Source organism: Oikopleura dioica, chromosome 2 (assembly GCF_907165135.1).
Source record: "Oikopleura dioica chromosome 2, OKI2018_I68_1.0, whole genome shotgun sequence".
In the NCBI taxonomy this organism is placed as follows: domain Eukaryota; kingdom Metazoa; phylum Chordata; class Appendicularia; order Copelata; family Oikopleuridae; genus Oikopleura; species Oikopleura dioica.
This window is the reverse complement of record NC_137292.1, coordinates 12,916,354-12,941,081: the sequence shown is the minus strand read 5'-3', so window position 1 is coordinate 12,941,081 and position 24,728 is coordinate 12,916,354. Positions and strand designations below refer to the sequence as shown.

General features: G+C 42.5%; 10 protein-coding genes across 12 annotated transcripts; 7 read left to right on the top strand and 3 right to left on the bottom strand.

The window, feature by feature from the left end:
* Positions 1-29: 29 nt before the first annotated feature.
* Positions 30-1,026, top strand: LOC145697073 (uncharacterized). Of its 2 annotated transcripts, none has more exons than XM_081774222.1 (4): positions 30-124; positions 170-318; positions 383-631; positions 681-1,026. In XM_081774222.1, exons 1-4 carry the CDS (start codon positions 34-36, stop codon positions 786-788), a joined length of 597 nt encoding a protein of 198 aa, XP_081630348.1. In that variant the 5' UTR covers positions 30-33; the 3' UTR covers positions 789-1,026. The 2 variants fall into 2 exon arrangements, with proteins under 2 accessions (XP_081630348.1, XP_081630349.1); XM_081774223.1 differs by having other exon boundaries at positions 36-130.
* Positions 1,027-1,275: 249 nt separating this feature from the next.
* LOC145698350 (uncharacterized) lies at positions 1,276-1,806 on the bottom strand. Its single transcript, XM_081775549.1, has 3 exons — positions 1,720-1,806; positions 1,450-1,679; positions 1,276-1,406 (listed from the first exon to the last, which is right to left on the bottom strand). Exons 1-3 carry the CDS (start codon positions 1,791-1,793, stop codon positions 1,276-1,278), a joined length of 435 nt encoding a protein of 144 aa, XP_081631675.1. The 5' UTR covers positions 1,794-1,806.
* Positions 1,807-1,970: 164 nt separating this feature from the next.
* Positions 1,971-3,490, bottom strand: LOC145697082 (tubulin alpha chain). Its single transcript, XM_081774232.1, has 3 exons — positions 3,190-3,490; positions 2,173-3,141; positions 1,971-2,130 (listed from the first exon to the last, which is right to left on the bottom strand). Exons 1-3 carry the CDS (start codon positions 3,435-3,437, stop codon positions 2,001-2,003), a joined length of 1,347 nt encoding a protein of 448 aa, XP_081630358.1. The 5' UTR covers positions 3,438-3,490; the 3' UTR covers positions 1,971-2,000.
* Positions 3,491-3,713: 223 nt separating this feature from the next.
* LOC145699282 (uncharacterized) lies at positions 3,714-4,940 on the top strand. Its single transcript, XM_081776552.1, has 6 exons — positions 3,714-3,855; positions 3,931-4,079; positions 4,124-4,403; positions 4,447-4,540; positions 4,587-4,715; positions 4,759-4,940. The coding sequence occupies exons 1-6, from the start codon at positions 3,779-3,781 to the stop codon at positions 4,906-4,908; spliced, it is 879 nt and encodes a 292-aa protein (XP_081632678.1). The 5' UTR covers positions 3,714-3,778; the 3' UTR covers positions 4,909-4,940.
* Positions 4,941-4,944: 4 nt separating this feature from the next.
* Positions 4,945-5,463, top strand: LOC145699284 (dynein axonemal light chain 4-like). Its single transcript, XM_081776554.1, has 3 exons — positions 4,945-5,025; positions 5,068-5,138; positions 5,183-5,463. The coding sequence occupies exons 1-3, from the start codon at positions 4,970-4,972 to the stop codon at positions 5,374-5,376; spliced, it is 321 nt and encodes a 106-aa protein (XP_081632680.1). The 5' UTR covers positions 4,945-4,969; the 3' UTR covers positions 5,377-5,463.
* A 29-nt stretch (positions 5,464-5,492) lies between these two features.
* Positions 5,493-7,592, top strand: LOC145696910 (intraflagellar transport protein 56-like). Its single transcript, XM_081774021.1, has 7 exons — positions 5,493-5,767; positions 5,814-6,088; positions 6,135-6,558; positions 6,602-6,793; positions 6,841-6,941; positions 6,989-7,275; positions 7,322-7,592. Exons 1-7 carry the CDS (start codon positions 5,495-5,497, stop codon positions 7,444-7,446), a joined length of 1,677 nt encoding a protein of 558 aa, XP_081630147.1. The 5' UTR covers positions 5,493-5,494; the 3' UTR covers positions 7,447-7,592.
* Positions 7,593-7,735: 143 nt separating this feature from the next.
* On the top strand, positions 7,736-8,693 carry LOC145696911 (uncharacterized). 2 transcript variants are annotated; one of them, XR_014133831.1, is made up of 5 exons: positions 7,736-7,975; positions 8,015-8,086; positions 8,140-8,253; positions 8,299-8,499; positions 8,565-8,693. XR_014133831.1 is itself a non-coding variant. In XM_081774023.1 (5 exons), the coding sequence occupies exons 1-4, from the start codon at positions 7,738-7,740 to the stop codon at positions 8,442-8,444; spliced, it is 570 nt and encodes a 189-aa protein (XP_081630149.1). In that variant the 5' UTR covers positions 7,736-7,737; the 3' UTR covers positions 8,445-8,492; positions 8,558-8,680. The 2 variants fall into 2 exon arrangements, 1 of the variants encoding a protein (XP_081630149.1); XM_081774023.1 differs by having other exon boundaries at positions 8,299-8,492; positions 8,558-8,680.
* A 36-nt stretch (positions 8,694-8,729) lies between these two features.
* LOC145699280 (serine/threonine-protein kinase BRSK2-like) lies at positions 8,730-11,915 on the top strand. The gene is made up of 11 exons (XM_081776549.1): positions 8,730-8,939; positions 8,995-9,209; positions 9,255-9,482; positions 9,527-9,700; positions 9,750-9,966; positions 10,322-10,497; positions 10,570-10,775; positions 10,832-10,941; positions 10,988-11,139; positions 11,184-11,399; positions 11,444-11,915. Exons 1-11 carry the CDS (start codon positions 8,732-8,734, stop codon positions 11,588-11,590), a joined length of 2,049 nt encoding a protein of 682 aa, XP_081632675.1. The 5' UTR covers positions 8,730-8,731; the 3' UTR covers positions 11,591-11,915.
* A 27-nt stretch (positions 11,916-11,942) lies between these two features.
* On the top strand, positions 11,943-14,961 carry LOC145699281 (eukaryotic translation initiation factor 4B-like). Its single transcript, XM_081776550.1, has 9 exons — positions 11,943-12,066; positions 12,109-12,191; positions 12,235-12,326; positions 12,368-12,557; positions 12,603-12,793; positions 12,837-13,237; positions 13,286-13,440; positions 13,485-13,586; positions 13,630-14,961. The coding sequence occupies exons 1-9, from the start codon at positions 12,000-12,002 to the stop codon at positions 13,669-13,671; spliced, it is 1,323 nt and encodes a 440-aa protein (XP_081632676.1). The 5' UTR covers positions 11,943-11,999; the 3' UTR covers positions 13,672-14,961.
* A 13-nt stretch (positions 14,962-14,974) lies between these two features.
* Positions 14,975-19,796, bottom strand: LOC145699283 (uncharacterized). The gene is made up of 5 exons (XM_081776553.1): positions 19,506-19,796; positions 18,055-18,221; positions 17,422-17,707; positions 16,598-16,703; positions 14,975-15,341 (listed from the first exon to the last, which is right to left on the bottom strand). Exons 1-5 carry the CDS (start codon positions 19,612-19,614, stop codon positions 15,209-15,211), a joined length of 801 nt encoding a protein of 266 aa, XP_081632679.1. The 5' UTR covers positions 19,615-19,796; the 3' UTR covers positions 14,975-15,208.
* Between the last annotated feature and the right edge of the window lie 4,932 nt (positions 19,797-24,728).

Genomic DNA, 24,728 nt, shown 5'->3' with positions numbered 1-24,728 from the left:
TCGATTGCAGGATAGTGATATTGAGCCTTCAGAATGCCGGGAATTCGCTCACCTCCACGGCCAGTCAATCTTTCGTCGCCATATCGTCGAGCGATGCAGATTCCTCCAGAGGCTCGTAGAACGGGTACTAGTACGACTTTCTTATTGAAATTGTTACAAAAGCTTGAAGGGAGTTTGAACGAGGCTTTGGCAAACTTAGCCCAGAACTTGGGCGTGCGAGGAAATGATAGGGATGATAGAAGAGGAGCGAGGTACTATCTAGTGAGGCAACGAGAGGTGCGCCAGAGACAAGCGCTTTTTGAAAGATACAGACAAGATACGGGATCCAAAGAAGATTTATTCTCTCTAGTTGTCTAGTTGTTTTTGATCCCTCCTTGAACATTTCATCGAAGAAGCTGAAGCAGCTCGGCGGCAGACATCATCCCTTCGCTCTTACCAAATGCCTTCGGACGACACAATCGACCCAGAAAAAGAGCTTTCGGAACTGTTACACGCTTCGGACTGCAAGAAATGCGACTTACAATCATGCAGACACAAGAAACAGATTATCAAACACTTCTCTCTTTGTCCACAAGCGAGGAGGCTAAAAGTTTCGCCCCAAAGAAAGGTCATCTGCGGTGTATGCAAAGTTGTGAGTCCTCTGAATCCTTCTTCAACTGGCAATTATCGCGTTAATTTAGTATTTGAAAATTCACGAATTCCACTTCGACACTGGCTGCTGTAGTGGAAGTTTATGTCCTTTGCCGCACTGTGAAGAGATTCACAGTAATCCGCAGCTGAAGAAGTAATCAGCACGGAAACACGAATGCTTGCCCCGCTCGACCCAGATCCAGAACTCTCTAACTCCTGTGAATGTAAAAAATATTCCAACTGACTTTATCCAGCTTATTGTTCTTTCCTTTCTTATTCTAGCTCATTTTTCGCTTATGTATATCCTGTGATCTTGTTCTGACCGGATATTTACTGAGGCTTATTTCTCAGTTGTAACTAGAAACAATTTAAAATAAACCAATTCTCCATTTTCGATGATTTTATGATCTAAAAGATTGGCTTCGTTGTCAGTTTCTTTTACAGGGGGTCTTTGCTCTTTTTCTGACTTTGCAGGCTCTTAAAGTAATGAATTCGTGTTTCATTACTAATGGTGACTCTAAACATGCAGGCCTAGTTGATACTTAGCTTTTACAGTTCGATTGAATTCTCTCCGAATGGAAGTACTGACTTTGTGCGCCTGAATATAACCATTCTGTAGGATTCCTAACAAAAATATACAGGGGATTAAAATTTTTCTGAAATTATATTGAAAATTGATTTCGAAAGTACAGTCATCATATTTACAAATGGGGTCATAACCTTGATTGCAAAGGAAGTATTCGGTTGAACTCTGTCTTGGACGATGAGGGCGACAACTAAAATTTTTGTTGGTTCTTTGAATTGAAAAAAAATCATTACCAAGACCTCTGGCTACATGCTCAACAATAGCTGTCGTGTTGAAGGTTGTTACAGGTAAAGCGAATTCTGTAGATGTTTTTCCCTCGGTAGTTTTCTCTTCGCAATCTTGTTTCCCCTTTTTAGTCTTCTTTCCCACGCATTTGTTGCTGGGCTGCTCTTTTGGTTCAGTTATGACAATTTCGTTCAGTGAAACTTCTTCGAATCGAGGACTTGCAAGTTTTGATCGTGCACTTGGATTTTTTTTATTTTCGTTAATTCTAAAACTCCTACCTTGGAATGATTTCATGATTGATGGGCTCTGTTGGCTCTTCCTTTTTGCCAAATCCGCAGCAGCAAGAAACCATCTTCTATGATACTACTTTTTTATAAAGAATATGCTAATTTTGACTCACTTTGATGCGCTGCTTGATAAAACTGATTTTCTTTCTCATTAGATCAAAACATTATGGGTGTATTCTAGAGATTATAATAATCTGCAATTTAAGTAAACGCTCGTTAATTATATGATGACGCATTTTATTTCAAAAATCGAAGAGCAGAAAGTTCAAATTTTAGTATTCATCTTCGTTGTCTTCATTGTCGAGGGAGTCGATTCCGACCTCTTCGTAGTCCTTCTCAAGAGCAGCCAAATCTTCTCGAGCCTCGGAGAATTCACCTTCTTCCATTCCTTCGCCGACGTACCTTGGATAAGATTTGAAATAAGATTAACTTTTGATTGCTTACCAGTGGACGAAAGCTCGCTTGGCATACATCAGATCGAACTTGTGATCGAGTCGAGCCCAGGCCTCAGCAATAGCAGTTGTATTCGAAAGCATGCAAACTGCGCGTTGAACCTGAGCAAGATCGCCGCCAGGAACAACAGTTGGTGGCTGGTAGTTGATTCCAACTTTGAAGCCGGTGGGACACCAGTCGACGAACTGGATGGATCGTTTGGTCTTGATTTGAGCGATGGACGCGTTGACATCCTTGGGGACAACATCTCCTCTGTAAAGCAAGCAACAAGCCATGTACTTGCCATGTCGTGGATCGCACTTGACCATTTGGTTCATTGGGTCGAAGCAAGCGTAAGTGATCTCGGAGACACTCAATTGCTCGTGGTAGGCCTTCTCAGCAGAGACAACAGGGGCATAAGTCGCGAGAGGGAAGTGAATTCGAGGATAAGGGACCAGATTGGTCTGGAATTCTGTCAAGTCCACGTTGAGTGCACCGTCGAATCGAAGGGAGGCGGTGATGGAGCTGACGATCTGACCGATGAGTCGATTCAAGTTGGTGTAAGTCGGTCGCTCAATGCCCAAGTTTCGTCGGCAAATATCGTAAATCGCCTCGTTGTCGACCATGAAAGCGCAGTCGGAGTGTTCAAGAGTCGTATGAGTTGTCAAAATCGAGTTGTAGGGCTCAACAACAGCAGTAGATACTTGAGGAGCGGGGTAGACAGCGAATTCCAATTTCGACTTCTTTCCGTAATCAACCGAGAGTCGTTCCATGAGAAGAGAAGTGAAGCCAGACCCAGTTCCTCCGCCGAAGGAGTGGAAGATCAGAAATCCCTGAAGACCGGTGCATTGATCGGCGAGTTTTCGGATTCGATCGGTGACGACATCGATGATTTCCTTGCCGATGGTGTAGTGGCCGCGAGCGTAGTTGTTAGCAGCGTCTTCTTTGCCGGTGATGAGTTGTTCTGGGTGGAAGAGCTCTCTGAAAAGGACAGTGTTAGTTTGATGAAGAAAATCAACAAGGACTCACTTGTAAACTCCACCGCGGATTTCATCGACAACAGTTGGTTCCAAGTCAACGAAGACAGCTCGAGGAACGTGTTTGCCAGAGCCGGTTTCGGAGAAGAAGGTGTTGAAAGAATCATCGAGTCCCTCGTCATTTGCAGCGGCGAGGTGACCATCGGGGGCGATGCCGTGTTCCAAGCAGTAGAGTTCCCAGCAGGCGTTACCGATTTGGCAGCCAGCTTGGCCGACGTGGATGGAAATGCATTCTCGCATGTTGAAAAAGGTAAAGTGAAGGTTTTTGGTTTTTTAAAAGTGGCTCGATAAAAGCCGGAGAAGGTGTGATGCTGATTCCAGAGCTGGAGCGCGATTTTATACTCGGAGATTCCATTCACAGCACCTGCATGAATTATAAAACTGTAATTACGATAATTGGTGAGCATAAAAAATTGGCTCGAGCCAATTGTTTTATTTATTGGAAGCATTGTTATGGTTTCTGCATGGCGGGGAGCGCATTTATTAGAGAAAAGATGGCTGGAAATTTTCAGCGCGCGCTGATTGGCCAGTCAAGAATATTGGAAAGAGAAGTTCTTTTGAAGAGTGTGAAATAGAGAACAATGGTGAGAAGTAGGAGCAGAAGTAGATCCAGGGAGAGAGATACGAAGAGCAAACCATTTCACTCGTCGAATCCAAGGTTTGGTCAGAAGATCGCTAAAGCAATTTTCATTATTTTACGGAATTTGATCATTATTTTGACCACATAAGATAGATCGAAGGTAACCAACGATTTTCTCGATGTCCGAGGGAAAATGCGGAACTCAATCTTCGAAAACGGGACAGACAAAGCTTGGGGAAGAAGTCCATCCCCGATCTCGTCGGATTCTGATATCGAAGAACATGTCAAAAGACGACAGAAACGTAGGTATCTGTTAAATACGATGGTGTATCAATCTTTATTTCAGGCAAACAATACGAAGCAGAACGGCAACAAGCAAAGAAAGCAGCGCTTGAATCTCAAAAAGTAACGATTTCGTCCGATTCGGATGACGATGAGAAAAGCAAAAAGTCCAAAAAGAAGAAAAAGAAGAAGGATAAAAAGGCAAAGAAAGAAAAGAAGAAGAAACGTTCCAAAGTTGAGTACGAAGACATGTGGGTTGAAAACACTGGGCCTTCAACTGATCTTGTTCCAATAAAAAAGCCCAGGGTTGAGAGTTCATTATCCATCGGTCCAGAACTTCCAGAGTAAGTGACAGTTGTCTGGAAAAGTGCTTATTGCTGATTCTAGAGCAATAAAAGCTGCATTTGAAACGAATATGGCGACAAAGCAGGCGAAACCTGGCCAAGGAGTGCAGCTCGCTGAAATTATCGATGAGCAATCTGTAAGTCATTTTTTATCAAAGCAGCTGTATGAATTGCGAATTCTAGCGTATTCCTCGGAGAGGAGAAGTCGGCCACAGCGAGGCTGACATTGATCACTACGAAAACGCCGGCTACATCATGTCAGGAAACAGACACAGACGAATGGAAGCCGTCAGACTCAAGAAAGAATCACAGGTGCTAAAAATTTGCTGTTTTCAGAAAATTCAAAACATTCTAGATCTACTCTGTTGAAGAAAAACGCGCGTTGCAAATCTACACTCGCCAGGAACGAGAAAACAAGGAGACAGCCGTGATCCAGCAATTCAAGGATATGGTCAATCAGAGAACGCTCGAAACGAAGCGAAAAAACGCGATGAACAACGATTAGCCTCTTTCATGAACTTGTTCCACTGCCCCCTTTTTCTTCGACTTATTTTCGCGCTTTTAGAATGGCAGAAGCGCAGAAACAAGAGAGAGAAGAGCTCGCTCATCGAGCTGGTCATGGGTATGTCTTTTCTTTTTCACTGATTCCTGAGTGCTTATTTAGTTTTCCTCTTGTGATTGATTGCGATATGCAAGAAGAAATGTCCTCGGAAGCTTCTGATGCCGCTGTAACTGGTAATTTCTTCAGGATACACTTAGAATTTGACCGTTTTTTCAAGCTGTTGAGAAATACTCAAACAACTACTCCCTTGCCGCCAAAATGGTAAAAGAACAAATGGACAAGAAATTCGGCGCCGCGTGGCATTGTATCATTGGCGAAGGTTTCGACGCCAATGTCGACGCTGATTGCGGGGCAAAGATGGTCATGATGTTCGGTGGAGCTGTTGGCGTTCTTCTTTGGAAATGCAACTAGTTTTCTTACTTTTTACTGCTTCCTTTTCCCGTGTCTTCCATACTGATCTATTTTTCTATTCCTATCAATCTATATATTTTCTTATCACTGATTTTACACCTCTTTCTATTCAGAGAAAATGCTGTTATCTCGGGAGAAGGCAGCGATATCACAGTCCCCGGTTAATCGAGTGACCCCGGCGGAACGAGCCGAGCCACAGGAAAAGCCGATAATCGAAGGGTTCTTCAGCAAGCGCGATTATACTGGAGCACTTACGCTAATTGAGTTTGAACTCAGATCGAAGAAGCCATCACATGATCATACGACGCTGCTCAAATGGAAGGCGCTAACCTGCGTGAGGATTGGTAACTTTGAGGAGGCAATGAGGACATATGAAAGTATACTTGAAAATGTAATTCTTACGACATAATTTCCGATCCTTAACTTTTCTTCCCAAGAATGACAGCGACCCAAGCGTTTACTGCTACTTATCAATATGCTACTTCTTCCTCGGAATGTATCAAAAAGGCGACGAAACGATTCAACGCGCTCCCCACTCAAGCCTCCAAAATCGAGTGCAATTCCAATTAGCCCAAAAGCAGGGTGATGAGTCGCGACTTATGCAGCACCACAGGGCATTGGAATATGACTGCAGCGAAGATCAGCTGGCCTTGGCCTCGATGCATTATCTCAGATCGCACTTTCAAGAAGCAGCCGATATATATAAAACGCTGTAAGTAAAGATCAACGCAACTTGTCTGTCCCTAACATTATTGTAGCTATAAAAATAACCGGAAATTCCTCGCCCTAAATGTCTACATCGCCATGTGCTACTACAAACTTGACTACTACGACGTCTCCGACGAAGTGCTCGCGGCCTACTTAGCCGAACACCCCGACAGTCCAATCGCACTCAATTTAAAAGCTTGCAACCACTTTCGTCAGTACGACGGGCGCGAGGCACTCAAAGAACTCAGAAATATCAAGTCCCTCGATGGCGGCATCGGAGCACTAGTGAAGCATAATCAAGTCGTCTTTCAGAACGGAGAGGGGGCACTGCAAGTTTTCCCACCGCTTGTTGGTGTGCTCCCAGAAGCGAGACTCAACTTATCTATTTACTATCTCAAGAATGGAGATGTAGAAGAAGCCCACAATCTCATGAAGGATGTTGAGCCCGCTCTGCCTCCAGAACACATCATCAAGGTAAAAATGAGTCCAATAGCACATAGAACTAATCTTTTTACAGGGCGTTACACATTTGATGATGGCAGATATAGACGGAAACAAAGAAAATGTAAAACAAGCTCAACTTTATTTTCAAGCCGTCGGCCAATCCTCGACTGAAATGGACACGATTCCTGGCCGGCAATGTATGGCTAGCTGCTACTTTTTATCGAAGCAGTGGGATGATGTTTTGCTTTATCTCAGCTCTATAAAGGTTCATTTCTGACAATGGAACTGGGCAGAGAATTACATAATTTAAAGGCATATTTTACGAATGACGACACGTTCAATTTCAACTACGGCCAGGCGTTGGCCCAGCGGCGCAAATGGGAAGAAGCAGAAGAGGTCTTTCTCCTAGTCAGGTATCGTCTACGGTAAAGCACAGAAATCATCAATTATTCAAAAACAGATCTGAGAAGATACAGAACGAGTTTGCGTACATCTCCTGGCTCACCAAATGCTTCATTATGAACGGAAAGCCCTCTCAAGCCTGGGAGAATTACCTCAAAACCGACTCCAACAGCGGAACGTTTACGATCTTGTCGATGATCGCGTCGGATTGTTACCGAACTGGGCAGTTCTATTACGCGGCAAAAGCGTATGATGTTCTTGAAAGACTTGATCCTTCTCCTGAATACTGGGAAGGAAAACGAGGCGCTTGTATTGGCTGGTTCCAACGAATCATTGCAGAAAAAGGTTCGATACAGATCATCCAAAATGGACAAGACATGATTGATTTTAGAGCCCCGTGACTCGCTCACAGATCTGATCCTGATGCTGAGAAACACGAACAACCGCGAGGTCGACTATCTCGTCATGACGATGAACAACTGGGCCAAGGAAAACGGAGCCAATCTTGACTACTAACACATTTTTGTATTTTTCTACATTGCCTGCTTTTATTTTTCTATTTCAAACTTCAAATATTTCCTTTTTGTATTCCTGGAAAAACCTTTCACTTCAAAAATATATTTATATAATGAAAATGATCTCTCGCTGGTTCAGCAAGGTGTTAATCTTAAGAAGAAGGTGTTTTGACAGGATTGTAATTAAAATGTCAATATACTCTGGGTTGTAATTATCGATTAATTCTCTCTGGCCAAGTTGGTTTGAGAGACTACTCGATAACGGGTATCGATCGGTACCCTCTTGACGCGGATGACGAAGAAATCATCCCTCCTTTCTTTTCTGTTCAGAATGAGTAGACTGTGGCGGTACGGAAGCCCTTATACCCGCGTCAGAGACTACATCCAGAATAAATTCATCGCAGAAGAGAATAGACCGATTTGGTTTGATGTCTTGACTGTTCATCCACCTTTTAGAGAGCCTGTGCTCAAGGAAAAGCTGCCCATCAATGATTACTTTATTAGGAATAGAAGCATTCGTGAACCGATAGGTAGAAAAATATTTGAGATCTTTGGCTGATTTTTTTTAGCTTTGAACTATTTGGCGGATAAATCGCGCGCAGCATTCCGAACATCCTACACAGACTCGATAATTTCTCTCGGTAAAGATGCGAATATACCATTAATATTAACAGCGACATCCATGTGTTATTAGATCCAGATATTGCAAAAGTTGAACTACCATTATCTGAAAAGATAGCTCGACGAGTAGCGACGCTGACGCCATATGCCGAAGAGTATAAATTTGATCCTTACAAAGCAGCTCTAGGTGATTATTTCTCCGTTTATACAGTAGCTAACTGTTTTTTGACAGTGGAAGCAGGAATCGAATCAGATGATTATTACCGACACGAGTTTTTGGACAATATGGCTGAAGGGGACTTATCTACAGCTGAGAAAACTCGCCTGGATAGGAGGAAAAACAATCTGAAATGGAACTTTCGATGCTTCAATCAATGATGGAATCGGCCTCCATGCAAAACTATAGTATTCCCGATTTTGATGATAGTTTCAGGCCCGTTTTTAATCGCTAAATGTCTCAATTTCAACTTTTAAACTCGATTCAAAACAAGGAAGAAGTAATGAAAGATCGCAGCAAAGTAAATCAGAATCGGAAGCAGATGATTTAGAAGCTTTATTGAATGATCTTCTTGACGGAAAATAACTGTGAATATTCTTCCATACAGTTCTTAATCTTATCCATCTTCACTCTTCTTTTCATGACCAGTTTCGCTTTGTAGAGACACATGTCGAGAAGGGTTGAGGGCGGCAGCAGTAGCGCTCAACCCGGACAACAGCCGCAGCACCACTATGTCGGCCCATACAAACTCGGAAAAACATTGGGAAAGGGGCAAACGGGATTGGTGAAGAAGGCTACTCATGTAGTGACGAACAAGCTTTACGCTATCAAAATCATTAACAGGGAACACCTGAACGAATCTGTACAGGCAAAAGGTGAGATCAAATTCGGGAGCACTTTGATCAATTATTAACTCGATTGTCTTTTTAGTTGAGCGCGAAATCGCCATCATGAAATTACTGGAGCACCAGCATGTTTTGAAAATCGTCGATGTTTACGAGAATCGTAAAAATCTCTATCTGGTGCTGGAACACGTCGCCGGCGGCGAGCTGTTCGACTATCTTGTGCGCAAGGGGAGACTGTCTCCACGCGAAGCGAACAAATTCTTCAAGCAAATTGTTTCCGCTGTTGATTTCTGTCACCAGGTACGATGATTTCAATAACATTGATAGCGTAAATTCTCATTTTAGCACAATGTCTGCCACAGAGATTTAAAACCGGAGAATTTGCTACTTGACAGCCAGAATAACATAAAGGTGGCTGATTTCGGTATGGCATCGCTTCAACCTGCCGGAAATATGCTAGAAACAAGCTGTGGATCACCTCATTACGCTTGCCCAGAAGTTATCAGAGGCGACAAATATGATGGCACGGCCGCGGATGTTTGGAGCCTCGGTGTTATTCTTTTCGCTCTATTAGTAAGTCATCTCAAACGCTAGGATAAGAATGCATTGATTTGCAGGTCGGAGCTCTTCCTTTCGATGATGATAATCTGCGAACGCTGCTTGAAAAAGTCAAGCGAGGTGTTTACCACATTCCCCACTTTGTGCCATCTGAGGCTCAGCAGCTCATCCGGGGCATGATTTGTACAGATACGAAAAAACGACTCACACTGAAGCAAGTTCTCAGCCATCCGGTGAGATTATTTCCTAATCCGCGCATTGCTTAAAATCTTCCTAAAAAAGTGGATGACGAAAGGCGGAGAACCGTTTGAAGGACCCAAAGTCGACCCTCGCACACAAGACATTTACTTCACCAATGAAGACGAGCTCGATCCAGATGTGATGGCATCTATGTCGAGTTTAGGTTGCTTCAAAGACCGAGAACAGCTTGTCGCCAAGCTATTATCCAACGAGGAGTGCACAGAAAAATACGTTTACCAGTTACTGCTGCGCAGAAAAGGTATCGCCGGTTGTTTTTGTCGCACTTTCTCGTGTCCGATTCTGGCAGTCCATTACGATAAACCTCCTGGGCAGACACTCGAGGAGCTTTACGAATATCGTAATTTGGTTAAACGCCAAAATGAGACCTTACATCGTAGTAAACAAATCAGGCCAGGTCCACCGCGGCGAAACTTGAATCGAACCGTTCACTACTAATTTGCATCAACTTTTATCAATATCAAACGTTTTTGATATTGATATGCGTCGCTTGTTCTCACAACCTTCTTCTACCATCTCCATTTTCTTTTTGTAATTAATTTTATATTTTTGTATCAAATTGATAAGAATCTATATTAATTCTCATCCCCTTTCAGAGCGGCACCCGTCCATGGAAGACGACGAGAATCGTTTTGGCTACGACGTGTCCAAACTCGGCCAGGATCGCCCGAGAAAAAGGACGGACTCAACGGCAAGTTTGAACAAGCTCGCTTCTGTCTCCAGAAAAAACTCGCTCAATGGGATGAACAACACGGGATCAACTCCATCTACAGTACGTCCTGATTTTAATTAATTGATCGAAAAAGAGTGCCCGTTCAATTTTTTAACAGAGATGAATCTTTAGCCGCAGAGGAGTTGCTCAACACACACGAACGTTGGCTTTACCGGGCGTGGAAGGTCGTCAAGTTCATCGGGAGTGACGGGGGCAAGGACCCGTTTCTCCTGGTCCTCGGTGGCGACGCCGCGCACCAGTCCGAACCACTCGGCCATTTCCACCCCACTGACTTCTGCCAATTCCTCTAGAGCCAGTTCACCACCTAATACGCCTAGGTATGTTAAACATTTTGCCACTCTCGAAAACAACTTTGAAAACACTGAAAACGTAGCGGAGGAAGCTGGACAAAGAGAATTTCAAATTCCATCAAAAACTCTTTTCTTGGGACGCCAAAGTTTCACCGGAGAAGGACCTCGAGAGACAGCTCTTCTGGGGAATTAGGTAGCAATCAGTTGAATGGATTGTTTTCATAAATTGACATCATTAGACAATATGGGAATGCACAATTCGTCGTCGACAGACTCGGAGAAAAAGAGCTGGTTTAAAGAAGTTTGGAATTCTGTCGGAAATACGGACGGGATCTACACACTGTACATAGAAGCAGACGATCTCCAGCGCGTCAAAAATCGACTAGTTCAGGTTCGATCGCGCTCGAGTTGATCAGCGTTTAATTTTGTGTTCAGGCATTTTTGTACGTCCCGAATCTGAACCATTCCTTCCGGCACCACTCGCTCATCGAAATATCGTGCAACGATCCATCTTCAATTCCATTTCAAAGTCATAAGCCTTTCAAAGCGCAGGTCGAAATCACGAGAATACACAACAACCGTTTCCAAGTCATAATCAGACTATTGTCTGGAAACACAAAGCGTTTCGCCCGGACCTGCGTGAAAATTCAGGTTTGAAGGATCTCGGCTTATGCATATTTTACCGCAAATTCTAGCAAGTCGTCGAAGCTTACGAAAACCGCGCGCGCGCCCAGTATCAGGATCAGAATATGAACATGGCCTCGGAAATCTCGCGCGTCACTGCTGAATTAGAAACAATGTGTAATAGCCTTCAAAAGCAGCCAGTCTACCGCCCAGTTTAACAATAATATTATTATACATAAAACTGTTGCTACTTCTTCACATTCTTACTGTACAAAACCACTTTCTTGCGCATCTATTTTTATTCCATTTTATATTCTTCAATCGTTTTGCAATTGCACTATCTTCACTCTTCACTCGTTCAAATAAACAAACTGTTCTTCACTGTCAACTCACTGTACTATTTTCTTCATTAAAATATTACTACCCAAAATAAAGACCTTATCTTCACCTATTTACTTTTTTTTTCCTTCAAAGTCAAGTTTGTTCAAAATCAATAGCCATTACTCTTCTGCATAATTATCACAAAGAAAATATATCCTAGTTGTTTTCCTGGTGTTATGCATAAATTTTAGGTGCTTGAGTGAAAAATTTAAACATTTAGGTTCCGTGTCTGAGTGATTGTTCGAGATGGGCAAAGGCAAGCCCAAGACTAAAGGAAAGAAAATCCAGCTTGGTGATTTCATCGGCGATACCGGTAAATATCTGTAATGTTGTCCACACTTACAATGATTTTAAGGCAACAAGATTGCTGTCAATGGTGAAATGATGGAGCTTCCTTCGGCACCGAGAGCTACGACGCTCGAAATTGATGTCTCATTGGTAGAAACTCACATTCTTACTGTTTGATTAGCTTATTTTTTAGCTTCCAGCACGTCCTCCATTTACTGCTTCCGTTGCGAATTTGGTCTACGAAATTCAAGAAGAAGATCTTCAAAAATTCTTCGACGATATCCCGTATAATATTTTTATCAATTATTCATGTTTAAATTTCGTAGCAACATTACCCGAATCGATATCCCCCGCGAAGAGGATGACATCGACGGCGGCCAGAAGGGTCGATTCAAGGGTGTTGCTTACGTTACTGTTGACGGCAATCGAGACTCCTGCATCTCCTCCATGGCAAAGATCATGGCTAAGAACGATACAATGCTTGCTGGCCGACGTGCCAAAATTGAAATCTACGATGTTAGCTAATTCTCAATTTTGTTAGGTTGACGATTCGTCTTTTAGGAATTCTCTTCGAGAGGTGGCGGTCGAGGTGGAGATCGTTATGGCCGAGACGACCGAGACGGTCGAGATGATAGAAGAGGTGGACGAGAGCGAGATCCCGGCTTTGGCCGATCAGATGATGCTGATGATTGGCGTCGCCCTGCTGCTCCATCACGGGACGACCGAGGCGGCTTTGGTGGAGATAGATATGGGTAAGCTAGTGATAATCTTCAAATTATTTACTGGAATATGAAGTTCTCGAGGAGGATATGACGATCGTCGAGGAGGCGACCGATACGGGGGAGACAGATACGGTGGAGACAGATACGGGGGTGACAGATATGGCGGTGACAGAGATAGAGACCGTGGTTATGGGGACCGTGATCGCTACGGCGGCGATAGATACGGCGACCGAGGTGGCTACGGCGATCGCGACCGAGGATATGGAAGAGATGATCGAGACCGCGGTTACGGACGCGACGACAGAGACAGAGGATTTGGCGGCAGCAGATACTCAAGCGCAGCAGATGAAGACAATCAGTGGAGAAGGGCCGAGCCTGAAATTCCACGACGCGACCCGAGAGATGAAGTCCGACGCGACGCTCCTAGAGAGCGGCCGAAACTCCAGCTTTCCAAAAGAACCGTCAATACCGAAGGTAGAAATTGTTTTTTTTTCAATTCGCGCTGTATTTTTTTTAATTAAGAATCCGCTCCAAAAGCTGCTGGTTCTTCTGCTTCCATATTCGGTTCTGCCAAACCAATTGATACTGCAAAGAAGGAAAGAGAGATCGAGCAGAAACTATCAAAGCTATCAGTTGATGATAAACGACCACCAAGGAGTAGCGACAGGAAACCAAGTGTAAGGCTTTTGAAATCAAGGAAGAGAATGATTTTTTATTTCAGCTTACGGCCGAGGAAAGGGCGAAGAAAGCTGAAGAGGATTTGAAAAGACGAGTAGAAAGTGGAGAACTAGCGGCTGGACCTGAAAGCAACCAGAGAGAAGAGGTACTATTTAAAGCCACTACACAGTGATCAGTCAATTTCCTAGCTCGGCGCACAATCGCGCTTCGCAGCACTGGAAGACGAGTAAACCCTCGACTCTCGAGCCAATAGCAATCGGATGGAAATCGACAACGACAGAGAAACTCTTTTTTAACTCAATACTTTAATACTTTTTTAATTAAAGAATAGGTGAAATATTGTGCGCTACATGTTGCTCCGAAAACTAGCAGATAGAAATTTACAACTCAAGTTCGCATTTAGCCAAAGGCTTCACTTCTGTACCAGTGATTATATATATTTAATCTGTAAACTCACTCTAACTCCCAACGTCAATCTCACAGCTTCGCCATATCTTATTTTAATCAATTGGGTGAAATAAATATAAATTTCACGAAATTACAAAATCTTTTCTCCGTGAACATTTTCAAAATCTGACTGAATGAGCTGATAGAGTAGGTCCAGTTCTATATTTACCAAGAAAAAGATCGAAAATCGAAAAGTTTTTTTTGCCGTCTGGAAGCAATTGAAGTAAATTTCTGCTGACAGCTATTGTGCAAAAAGTACCCATTAGGGACTCCAATTTTTTGACGGAAATATATTCTCGAGACTCTGAACTAGGGCGCCAGCTATTTTTTTGTTCATTCTGATTAGTTTATCGCCGGTTTATCAGCAATCAAAGTTAGGTGAAAAATTCGCTGTGGCGATGAGCGCGGCGGTGACTAGACAGCGTAGTGGCGCTGTTGCCCACCCTAACCTGACGCTTGAAAGGAAAATGATTGAACGAGATTTTCATTCGTGGTTGGCTAGGGTGCGCCACAGCGTCACCATGCCGCATTGTCACTGCCGCGCTCCCCGTCTCATCAAAATTTTCGTCTGACTTTGATCGCTGATAAGAGAAGGATCGCGTAATCAAAACGAAATAAAAAATAGCTGGCGTCTTACTTCAGATGCTCAAGAATATATTCCGTCAAAAAATATGCTGTTACAATGAAGATTTTTTACGCTAGAGCCGTCAGTAGAAATGTACTTCAATTGCCGTTAGACAGCTCTAGAACTTTTAAATTTCAATTTTTTTCCTCGGAGAATATGAAGCTTGGCCTGTTCTTTCAAGACCTCTACTCAAAGTTTGAAAATATTTAGAGAGAAAAGATTTTGTAATTTCGTTAAATTTATATTTTTTCCACCCATTCTAAACTAAACAAGTCTCGAACTTTAACATCATCATATTTTATCAAAGCTTTGATAAATCAAAAGTCTGCTGCCTGTTCAAAATCCCTTCCTTTAAAAATAGCTAAACCTCCATCAAAGAAAAATTATTCATTCTACCTAATATTACTGGTAGACCGAGAAAAAGAAAGAATACATGATTGACGCTAGACTTGTCGGACATCTACATTACAGTGTTTTATTTACAGTTATTGCAGGAAAAATCCACGCAGTACAAGTATGAGTAGCACGATATCGAGAACAAATGAAAAAAGAAAAATTTGAAAAAGGCTGAACTAAGTTGATGTTGTTTTTTTGGGCACGGATTTATAAAAACAAAACGTTTGTCTATTCACAGGTCGAAGTTCTGTCGGGAAAGGGATGAATTAAACTTGTCGGCGGGTTGGTTTTTTAGCGCGCTAATGAAGTCGGTGTCCACTGAAGGTTGTGAATAAATACGAGTGCCCGAAGAGCGATCCTTTGATGAGCTGCACGTAAATGCTCGATCCGGCATTTAAGTAGACCGTCACGCTGCACGAGGAAGTTTGGTACCTTAATTATAAATTAGAACGGGATAAAGAGCATCCAATGTTTTCCGGCGTCAAAAAGATTAGAAGAGATTTAAATCACCCTTGGCAGTTTGAGCTTCCTCAAGGAAGATGATGACCTTTTAGGATCTTTGAGTGGGCAGCTTGCTACACTTTGTGCTCGGATCCCGAATTTCTCAGGCAGATCATAATTTTAATTTACTGCCTCGTTTCCAGGACAGTAACTCTCACGGGCAAATCCCTACCGCCCATCTGAGTACATTTAGTTTGAGAAAAAGTTCCTTTGAAGGCATTAAGCTCGATAAATACCTTATTTGAAAAGTGTATTTTCTCAAGAGCTTTAGTTGAATCAACAAAACAACAACGAAAAGGTTTAGTCAATATTTCCGAAATTCAATTTCGCTTTGTCAGACTAAGCGTCTTGCTGCCTGGGAGATGTGATTTCCACCTGGAAACGATTGAGACCCATGGCGGATATTCTGAAGTGTTGGCTGCTCGTCTAAACTTGAGAATTGCCGCGAATTTGAACTCCTCCCGCATGAGCGAATTCGAGTTATTTTATGTTCTGTCGTTAATATTCAGCCAAATTTACGTGTGGTTCTGTTGACTATCATTTTTGAAGATGTTCAAACGTGTTGAAACGACGAGGGTGGCAATATTTGCGTACTTTTCTGAAAATGACATTGTCGAAATATTGTTATCAGCGCGGCACTTGGACTAATTCCAGTCGCCTGGTCACTTGTCTCACTGGCGTGTATCAGCGGGCGGAACAAAAAAACTATCGAAGGGGGAAATTGTAATCGACATCGTAAATTGAAATCGCGTCCTCCGAAAATGATAAATTTGGGAGCCACGCATAGCCGCTACTGGAATTTATAGGCGCCCGGAAATCGACCTCTTTTACTGTAAATGCTACGATCTCACAGTTTCCGATACTGTTTCTGTACATTTACAGTCATTCTCAGGAATCCAATCCCTCTAATCTCATTGTAAACGCTACTTGATGGGCTAAGTTTGCTTGATGCAGATAATTTTAATCTCCAAGGCGTGATACTGTCGATTTCTGCCCGAAAATTTGGAACAAACGAAAAAAGAAGATAAACTTAATTCCGCCTCTGATAGACAGTCGCCAAGGCCGAAAAGATTTCTTTGCGTCAGAAGAATAATAAACGGTAGCAGAAATGCGACAGTGCAAAGGAATCTTTAATCTCTTGACTAACTTTCGGGCCGTTTGAACTTCTGAATTCAATTTGAACTTACTTTAATTGCGAAGTCACAGTACACAGTCGCTGTGTACCATCCTGTACAATGGAGAGGAAGAGCGGCTTCTCGAGCGCAAATGCCGAAGTAGTCAAGTGGTAAATGCCTGAAATGAATTTGTCAGTCTGTGACCGGAAGTTTCGCTGACACAATGAAGGTCAAAGTTATTACTGAACTTCCGGTAGTTTTGAATTTACGTTTGTGCAAATACAAGAACCCTAACGCCTCGACAGCATTGTAAATCATTTATTTGCCAAAGAAAGAATCCAGCAAGACTGCTGGAGATGATAGACTTCTTTTTATAAATCCGCTCTGGCGCCCGAAATAATTTAAAGACAAGGCGTATAAAATTTAGCAAATTGGTGTAATCTCTGCGGGAGAGAGTCTATATCTACGACAAACAAAACTTGCATCTCAAAATTTAGCGAAAAAAAACATCAATCACAGGATCATTAGCAAAATGGTTAAAAAAGCGACGTCCGGTTGTTGATTCTCACAGGAGAGTCAGTGTTTGTTGCACCGCCATAACCGGAAACTATCGAATTCAGATGGGAGTCTCTCTCAAATTGTTTGCAAGCTAACATTCTTTCTATTATGTTAATCTAATTCTTCAATGGATTTGCGGAAAAATGGTATTGCGAGAAAGTGGAACGCTCGGGAAGAAATCCAAAAATTCGTTGACCGCGGCACCGGGCGGTCATTACAGCGTTAGCGGCTCCACTATTCCGCGATGGTCAGGACGCGTCAAGGTGACCGTGCAGCTGCACCTCCCATCTTTACGCGCTTCTCAGGTTCAAACTAGGCCTTCGAGGAGTAACTTTTACCTGAGATAGGCGTAGTGTAGACACCGGTGTTGGTGTCGTATCCAATGTTCCTCGGATAGGTGAGCTGAACCTTGTCGAATCGCACAACTCCTTTGTTACGACTTGTCCTCGTGAAGTTTCTCGTCAGACCGACTGTAAACGCGGCGAACAGATCCTCTGTCGGCTGCGAGTAAGAGCTCGATACATCGTTCATACTCGCTCCACCCACGCAGTAGGAGCGATCGCATTGACCAGGTGGCCCCGGTGGTCCTGCTGGTCCAGTCCGGCCCATTAATCCCATCGGCCCCTGAAAATGACCTTCAACACTCGAGAATTTTTGTGAAATTTTCATTTCAACGAGATAATTAAATTGGATTAGCCCTTTTGAATTCGAAAATTGTGGCAACAAGAAAAATCACCAGGTGGTCAACGAGGGATCAAACGCGTGAGCTAATCATTTTCGAGATTAATCCCGTGTTTACGGTGACACCAAGAGTGGGCTCTCGATTTATTATATGCCCCGGTTAACAGCTGATGAGGACAGCCAACACTGAGGGATAGCTGATTTATGATGCGGGGCTATTTTTGGAGGAGACGGTCAATGGTATTTATGACGATTTCTTCGTAATAATTAAAATGACGAATTTAACTTACCGGTGGTCCGATGGGTCCTACAGGGCCAGTTCTTCCAGCAGATCGCGTTCTTGTCCTTTTGTTTCTCCTACTACTGCTCAAACCACGTCGTTTCTTGGGTCTATCATTTGTACCATGATTTCCCAGTTGATCAGGAGCTGCCCGGTGGATTGCCCGTCGCTGGTTGACTTAATTCAAGAAGTTAAAGTTTACTCGAGAGGGTATTTTTAGGAGACAAAACAAAACGAAATTTCGACAAGGTAAAGAAACTGCGTATCTGTGTTTTTACAAATGCTACTTTGAACATGGAAGTTGCCTTATCCCTGGATCAAAGCCAAGGAGGCTACTTGAACGATGCTCCTTGAGCAAGGTCCCTTTTCCAAGTTCAATCACCGCAAGGGATGAAAGTTGCTTGTAACGCATTAATTGACGCGTGGTTTCGGTACACGGCCGGTTTCCCCTATCCCGGATCATCACTTTGTCAACTATTTTCAAAACAACTTTGGAAAGCTGGTTCGTGCTCATTAGCCTCTAAGGATGGCTGCAGCTGAGTTCCAACTAGAATACTTGAAATTTCAAAAATTTAAGAGCTGAAAAAATCGGCAGGTGCGCGTAGTTTTTGACCAGACATTTTGCTTTTGACATTTCCGCTTGCATGTCGTTTCCTGCTGAAGCATTTGCTCAGCGCCCGATAATGGGGAAGTAAATTTCCGAAATGTGTTACAGTAACGATTCTAGCACCGAAAATCGCGCGGGTAATTTATCAAGGCGCGACCTTTCCTGCGATAAACAACGGTAATTGATTATTTCTAAATTGGGGATCAATACGCAGTATAAATGACACCCCGGAAGGATTACTTTTTAAAAGGGAGCCTTATCGGAACTTTGAAAAGAAAAGCCACAAAGTCAAGTTTGACCTTCAAACAGAAAATAGGGGAACAAAGCGTTTACTGTGCTTTTAAGCATCTTTCACTATCAGAATCAAGTCTAACACCTGGATTCTTTGGCAAACAAAACATCTACTTGAACTACGATGAAATGAGTTTGTGCAGACAAAATAAAAAATAACTTATAATGACGAGATGACGATGGGGATGATGGGAAAACTTACGAATTCTGACACTGTGCCGTATCGAGGGATTTGCCAAAGACTCAGAAAGGCTCTCACTGGAATGGAACGCCCGGGCGGGTCCCTGAGCGATTCCGTAAGAGCTCTCTGAGCTTGATTTTGAGCGTCATCTGGCAAAAGAGACGCTCTCACTAAACGATTAGAATTTTATTTAAAAGGGCCAGGTATCATGTGTGTTTTCAATAAAAACAAAAACGCATCTCCTTCAAGCTTGAGAGATCTTCTCAAACTTGAGAGCGGAAGCGGTATTTTTTGAAGCCCCTGTTTTTATTGAACTTGAAAAATTATTGACAATCATTTTTAATTTCTACGAAAAAGATGTTTTGCATGAAGAATTGCTTACCGTAGTGCGTTTTATACTCTTTTTCTGGCTGCGCTCTTCCGTACATAAACGCTGCTTGAGCAGAAACGACGTCGATAAGTAAGCATATCAGCGGTAGAAGGTTTCTCATATTCGAGAATATGCCTTTTTAGGTTTTCTTCTGTCGTCTTCGTAAAAGATCTCTGAGACGTTCAATCTGACAACAAAGCTGTTTGGACAAGCTGCGAGGGTGTTTGTATTCCAGCAATTCTGATTGTACTGAAAATGGTCTCTGATTGGAGCTGTGGTTCTTTATTGAATAGAGAACGTGAAAATAGAAACGATTTATATTTGAATTTCACCTCGGCGATCAGACAACGAGCTGACAAAATGAATCGCACTTGGGCGCCATCTCTGTGGGAGGCAAGTAGCGCCATCTGGGCGCCACCCTGGAGAACTTCTTCGACAATTAATGATCCTAAACAAAAGGTAAACATGCAATTATCCTTGGTCATTATTTATTTTCAAGAATGTCTTGAAAAATTCTTGTGTTTAGGGCTCCAGACGGGCGACCAGGTTGAGTACGGTCAAGTCCAAGGCGTAAACAGGAGAGAAAACGCAATTTTCCAGTTTGGAATTCTTTCCGTTCGTGCTTATAAATATCATCTTTCAAAATAATCTGACTTTACCAAAACTTTGACGTGCGAAAAATTTGTGCACCTGGGGCTAGTGGCCCAGAAGGGCAAACGCCAGCGGCCAGATTGCGGTAGTTGGCGACGGGGCATGAGAAAATGGCCAAGTTTATTGCATTTATTCCCTGCAAGAACTTCCTTGGACAACATTGACTTGATCAAATGCGGCGCATAACATGTCGTAAAATTACAAAAACGATCCGTAAAAATTGGAGACGCAGAGTCCGCACCGCAAATCGTCCCAGATGGAAACCACAAAGTCTACATGAGCTTCTTCAGTAAGCTTTCGCTCATACAGTAGCTTCTTCAAATCGAGCAAACAACTTGTTTAGCAAGTTCCAAGTTTACCCGCGATTTTCCCGAATTTCATCACTGCACAAGTAGCTCCTCGAAAGTTTCCCTTTGCGATGCAAAAAACGTTTGTCAACTCAGAGAGCGCATACAGTAGTAGTGGCTTATCTCGCACATTTACCGGAACCGCTTGACAGTTCAATCTCATCAGCAGGTTCACGATTCCCAAGTCGTCACCGCTTCCGGTTCTTCCATTTTCGACTTCTATTTGGGCACACGCTGATCTTGACAGCGCATTTTTCTGATATGTCAAAAACCCCGCCAAGTTTGTATTTCAGGGAGTTGTAAATTTGTCAGAGTCATTTTGAAGGCCACGAAAAAGTTTTTCTTCACACTCGTCGCCCGAAATAATGAAGGAAGATTATGGAATTGTGGGGAAGATCTATTTTCGCATTATTGAAACAATCAACCCTCTTCTCGCGCAATTACCAAACAAAAGCCGGGTAACTGCTACTTCTCGGGAAAAGAGAAAGCTGCCCTCCAAAATAACACAAACACAAAACGATAGAATGATCAAACGCTGGGCCGCCGCGCTGACTTCCGATAGCGTTGAAGTCGGATTTCCCTAGCTAAATCTTTGGATATCCTTTTAGTATATTATGGAATTCATTTGGGGATTACGCTTTTGAAATTTTGGCAGAAGCGTGGCTCAAATACCAAAATAATGTCATTCGAAAATTTTCAAATATCATAATATTTACCTCCATGTAACAGGTCTTTCAACGACTCCTGCCAATGATAAGGGTGTCAATGATAATATCATTCTTTGGAACTGAAGACTGTGATAATTTCAAAAAATTTTTGCGGGTCGGAAAATCATAAAAATCTGAAAGTGCAGTTTTCTTCAGCTTGTCGAGACGAGTCGAATGGTGGGTCAAACTCTTGATGACTCCAACGATTGACCGGTTAACCGGCAGTTTCAGGAAAATACGTTTCCGGTCGCCGTTTTTGTTCTAGAAATGCTAGAATGACAAAAAAGTGGGAAACTGGTTCTTTAAGTTAGCTCTTCTGTGCGTGAAAAATGAAAATCATATCTCTAACCATAAGGTGCTTATCACCGAAATTCTATTTTCTCATGAAAATGGGACCGAAAATTAGGAAGGCGCAGCAACAACGAGATACCATACAAAATTTCGATTTTAATCGATAAAAAAGTTTCGCTATATATTTGACCAATATCTTTTTGCCCACAGTAGAACTGACCATAAGGATCAGTTTACGGGTTCATTCATCATCCTAGCATTTCTAGAACAAAAACGGCGACCGGAAACGTATTTTCCGGTAACCAGCCGGTAAACCGGTCAATCCTTGGGGTTATCAAGAGTTTGACCCATCATTCGACTCGTCTTGATGAGCTGAAGAAAACTGCACTTTCAGAATTTTTAAGATTTCCGTGTGGGATGACTAAGTTCGTGGGGACTAGGTTCGTGAGACTAGGTTCGTGGGTGGCTGGCTGGAAAACGTGGTTCGTGGGACTAGGTTCGTGAGTTTTTGATTTTATATGTATATTTTTATTTATAATGATTAAGTGTTATTTATATGTATATATTTATTTATATATATTTATATATATGTATTGTAATTCTATGATCATATAATATAATATTGCTATCAAAATATAGGTTCGGGGTTTTTGATTGGTTAGAATTTTTATTCTATAAGGAAAAAATATGTGCGACTAGGTTCGTGGGACTAGGTTCGTGGGTTTTTAATTGGTAATTATTTTTATTCTATAAGGAGAAATTATGTGCGACTAGGTTCGTGGGACTAGGTTCGTGGGTTTTGAAATTTTTTTATAAGGAAAAGGAGGGTGCCACTAGGTTCGTGGGACTAGGTTCGTTGGTTTTGAAATTTTTTATAAGGAAAAGGAGGGTGCGACTAGGTTCGTGGGACTAGGTTCGTGGGTTTTGAAATTTTTTATAAGGAAAAGTGGGGTGCGACTAGGTTCGTGAGACTAGGTTCGTGGGTTTTGAAATTTTTTATAAGGAAAAGGGAGGTGCGACTAGGTTCGTGGGACTAGGTTCGTGGCTTTTAAAAATTTTTTATAAGGAAAATGGGGTGCGACTAGGTTCGTGGGACTATGTTCGTGGCTTTTAAAATTTATTTTAATAAGGAAAAATGGGTTGCCGCTAGGTTCGCGGGACTAGGCTCGTGGGTTTCTATTCTAAGGCAACCATTGTTATTCAGCGCTAACATAGAAATTCAGTTAAAGAGCCTAGCGGCTTATTTTGGGGGTGGGAGGGGGTGGGAAAATCATTTTTACCATTTAACTTTACCCAATTTTACAACCCACGAACCTAGTCCGACGAACCTAGTCCCACGAACCTAGTCTCACGAACCTAGTCTCACGAACCTAGTCTTCACGAACCTAATCTTCACGAACCTAGTCCCACGAACCTAGTCCCACGAACCTAGTCTTCACGAACCTAGTCTTCACGAACCTAGTCCCACGAACCTAGTCGCACCCCCTTTTCCTTATAAAAAATTTCAAAACCCACGAACCTAGTCTCACGAACCTAGTCGCACCCTCCTTTTCCTTATAAAAAATTTCAAAACCCACGAACCTAGTCCCACGAACCTAGTCGCACTCAATTGTTCCTTATAAAAAAATTTCAAAACTCACGAACCTAGTCCCACGAACCTAGTCGCACTCAATTGTTCCTTATAAAAAAATTTCAAAACCCACGAACCTAGTCCCACGAACCTAGTCGCACTCAATTGTTCCTTATAAAAAAATTCATAATTTTTATAATACTTATAATACTTATAGAAAAATCTCTTATTTCAAAACCCACGAACCTAGCACCCCTACGAACCTAGTCCCACGAACCTAGTCGCATCACATTGTTCCTTATAGAAAGGAAACCATACCCCATCTTGCATACTTTGGCATAACCACCTACGAACCTAGTCCCACGAACCTAGTCCCCACGAACTTAGTCATCAATCCCCGGACCCGCAAAAATTTTTTTGAAATTATCCTGTCATAAACCGCAGTTAAAGAAAAGCACTTGTGATACGTTTTTCATTATCAGTGTTATCACTTTCCGTGCGTAAACCAACATTTATCGTGAGTCCACTTGGACCGGATATTTTTATCACTGTTTACCCTCATTATGGTTATTTATTGCTCTTACAGGCTGCTTCCGAAATTGCCCAAACAAAACAGTCTGTCCCCTAACGTGCGAGAGAAAGAAAAAAACGCCAAAGTTGCCACTTGACGGGTGACAATGCTCCATAAACTTGCACCAAGAGCACTCCAAGAGCGGCCTGTTTGCTTGGGCACGGTCCTCGGGCCACTTTCCCAGTTGACAAAACGCCACTTGATTTCGCTAATGAACCTGAAAGCTCTCTTGTAAATTCTTTTGACTCACTTTTTATTTGGCTAGTTCTCGGAGTATCAGCCCGGGCGTTGGCCCTTGGATCAGAAAATGATTTTAACTGCGGCCAGTTATAGCTGCATGTGTTTCAGCTTGACAGAGTTGAGCCAAGTGTCGAGTTCAAAGCTATTACCGATCTTTTATTACTCTTTATTGTCAGAAGTTTTGTGAAATCGGTTGAAAACGATTATCTTGGCGGGAGAAAATTCGACCTCTTAGGGATCAAAAGACTTAATTTTCCAATTTATTTGAAAGGGACAATTGAAGAATATTGTACAGTCGTTGAAAAATAACAGTTTTCAAACTCGCTTCTACCTCATAATTATGCTTTGAAAGCAAGTATCCGCCGGTCTTCCGATTCTAATAATATTGAAATTATGGGAAAGTCAAAACTTGTCTATCGGCGATTTATCGATGTGGCTATCTCCTGGGGAGGAAGCAGCAAAAGCGTGCTCGACGAATTTCATCGACCAAGATCACCTGTCCGAGCGGAGGAAGCCAGTCCTTGACGCGATAAGGCTCATAATCGTAAGGCCACAGTCGTAAATGTTTTCCAAGTTGTTTGAGAGAAAAGGCAGGACTTGGCAAAAATCTTACCAACAGCTGGAGATAGTAATAATATGTCGAGTCCCAAAATGTGCCAGAAAAGAACCGAAGAAAAAGAATCAAGGGCTGGATTCTTGACGGAAATCTTACCTTGCGAAAAAATGGTTGATTGACAAAAGCTTTCACATCCGAATCGGAGACTTTGCCTTGGCTGAATTTGATCGACTAGTTCCGAAGGTTGACACCTGCGACTCTTAGCCTAAGATGTGAAATTCAAAAACAGGAAGCAGTTGAGT

Excerpts from the sequence above, each read along its gene's own strand:
- LOC145696910 (XM_081774021.1), top strand. The coding sequence starts at position 5,495 with ATGCTGTTATCTCGGGAGAAGGCAGCGATATCACAGTCCCCGGTTAAT. Across the intron at positions 5,768-5,813 it reads ATGAAAGTATACTTGAAAAT|AATGACAGCGACCCAAGCGT; the intron begins GTAATTCTTACG and ends TTTCTTCCCAAG. Across the intron at positions 6,794-6,840 it reads TTTATCTCAGCTCTATAAAG|GCATATTTTACGAATGACGA; the intron begins GTTCATTTCTGA and ends CATAATTTAAAG.
- LOC145696911 (XM_081774023.1), top strand. The coding sequence starts at position 7,738 with ATGACGAAGAAATCATCCCTCCTTTCTTTTCTGTTCAGAATGAGTAGA. Across the intron at positions 7,976-8,014 it reads AAGCATTCGTGAACCGATAG|CTTTGAACTATTTGGCGGAT; the intron begins GTAGAAAAATAT and ends GATTTTTTTTAG. Across the intron at positions 8,087-8,139 it reads AGACTCGATAATTTCTCTCG|ATCCAGATATTGCAAAAGTT; the intron begins GTAAAGATGCGA and ends ATGTGTTATTAG.
- LOC145697073 (XM_081774222.1), top strand. The coding sequence starts at position 34 with ATGCCGGGAATTCGCTCACCTCCACGGCCAGTCAATCTTTCGTCGCCA. Across the intron at positions 125-169 it reads TCCAGAGGCTCGTAGAACGG|GGAGTTTGAACGAGGCTTTG; the intron begins GTACTAGTACGA and ends AAAAGCTTGAAG. Across the intron at positions 632-680 it reads TCTGCGGTGTATGCAAAGTT|TATTTGAAAATTCACGAATT; the intron begins GTGAGTCCTCTG and ends GCGTTAATTTAG.
- LOC145699284 (XM_081776554.1), top strand. The coding sequence starts at position 4,970 with ATGGCAGAAGCGCAGAAACAAGAGAGAGAAGAGCTCGCTCATCGAGCT. Across the intron at positions 5,026-5,067 it reads GCTCATCGAGCTGGTCATGG|TTTTCCTCTTGTGATTGATT; the intron begins GTATGTCTTTTC and ends GTGCTTATTTAG. Across the intron at positions 5,139-5,182 it reads TTCTGATGCCGCTGTAACTG|CTGTTGAGAAATACTCAAAC; the intron begins GTAATTTCTTCA and ends CGTTTTTTCAAG.
- LOC145697082 (XM_081774232.1), bottom strand. The coding sequence starts at position 3,437 with ATGCGAGAATGCATTTCCATCCACGTCGGCCAAGCTGGCTGCCAAATC. Across the intron at positions 3,142-3,189 it reads ATCCGCGGTGGAGTTTACAA|AGAGCTCTTCCACCCAGAAC; the intron begins GTGAGTCCTTGT and ends TGTCCTTTTCAG. Across the intron at positions 2,131-2,172 it reads AAGCGAGCTTTCGTCCACTG|GTACGTCGGCGAAGGAATGG; the intron begins GTAAGCAATCAA and ends ATCTTATCCAAG.
- LOC145699281 (XM_081776550.1), top strand. The coding sequence starts at position 12,000 with ATGGGCAAAGGCAAGCCCAAGACTAAAGGAAAGAAAATCCAGCTTGGT. Across the intron at positions 12,067-12,108 it reads TGATTTCATCGGCGATACCG|GCAACAAGATTGCTGTCAAT; the intron begins GTAAATATCTGT and ends AATGATTTTAAG. Across the intron at positions 13,587-13,629 it reads AAAGCAACCAGAGAGAAGAG|CTCGGCGCACAATCGCGCTT; the intron begins GTACTATTTAAA and ends TCAATTTCCTAG.
- LOC145699283 (XM_081776553.1), bottom strand. The coding sequence starts at position 19,614 with ATGAGAAACCTTCTACCGCTGATATGCTTACTTATCGACGTCGTTTCT. Across the intron at positions 16,704-17,421 it reads CTACACTACGCCTATCTCAG|GCATTTACCACTTGACTACT; the intron begins GTAAAAGTTACT and ends AATTCATTTCAG. Across the intron at positions 15,342-16,597 it reads ACTGTGACTTCGCAATTAAA|GTACCAAACTTCCTCGTGCA; the intron begins GTAAGTTCAAAT and ends TTTATAATTAAG.
- LOC145699282 (XM_081776552.1), top strand. The coding sequence starts at position 3,779 with ATGGTGAGAAGTAGGAGCAGAAGTAGATCCAGGGAGAGAGATACGAAG. Across the intron at positions 4,080-4,123 it reads TGTCAAAAGACGACAGAAAC|GCAAACAATACGAAGCAGAA; the intron begins GTAGGTATCTGT and ends TCTTTATTTCAG. Across the intron at positions 4,541-4,586 it reads AAATTATCGATGAGCAATCT|CGTATTCCTCGGAGAGGAGA; the intron begins GTAAGTCATTTT and ends TGCGAATTCTAG.
- LOC145699280 (XM_081776549.1), top strand. The coding sequence starts at position 8,732 with ATGTCGAGAAGGGTTGAGGGCGGCAGCAGTAGCGCTCAACCCGGACAA. Across the intron at positions 8,940-8,994 it reads CGAATCTGTACAGGCAAAAG|TTGAGCGCGAAATCGCCATC; the intron begins GTGAGATCAAAT and ends TTGTCTTTTTAG. Across the intron at positions 10,942-10,987 it reads CAGCTCTTCTGGGGAATTAG|ACAATATGGGAATGCACAAT; the intron begins GTAGCAATCAGT and ends TGACATCATTAG.
- LOC145698350 (XM_081775549.1), bottom strand. The coding sequence starts at position 1,793 with ATGGTTTCTTGCTGCTGCGGATTTGGCAAAAAGGAAGAGCCAACAGAG. Across the intron at positions 1,680-1,719 it reads AATCATGAAATCATTCCAAG|TGCACGATCAAAACTTGCAA; the intron begins GTAGGAGTTTTA and ends AAAAAATCCAAG. Across the intron at positions 1,407-1,449 it reads GCATGTAGCCAGAGGTCTTG|TTGTCGCCCTCATCGTCCAA; the intron begins GTAATGATTTTT and ends CAAAAATTTTAG.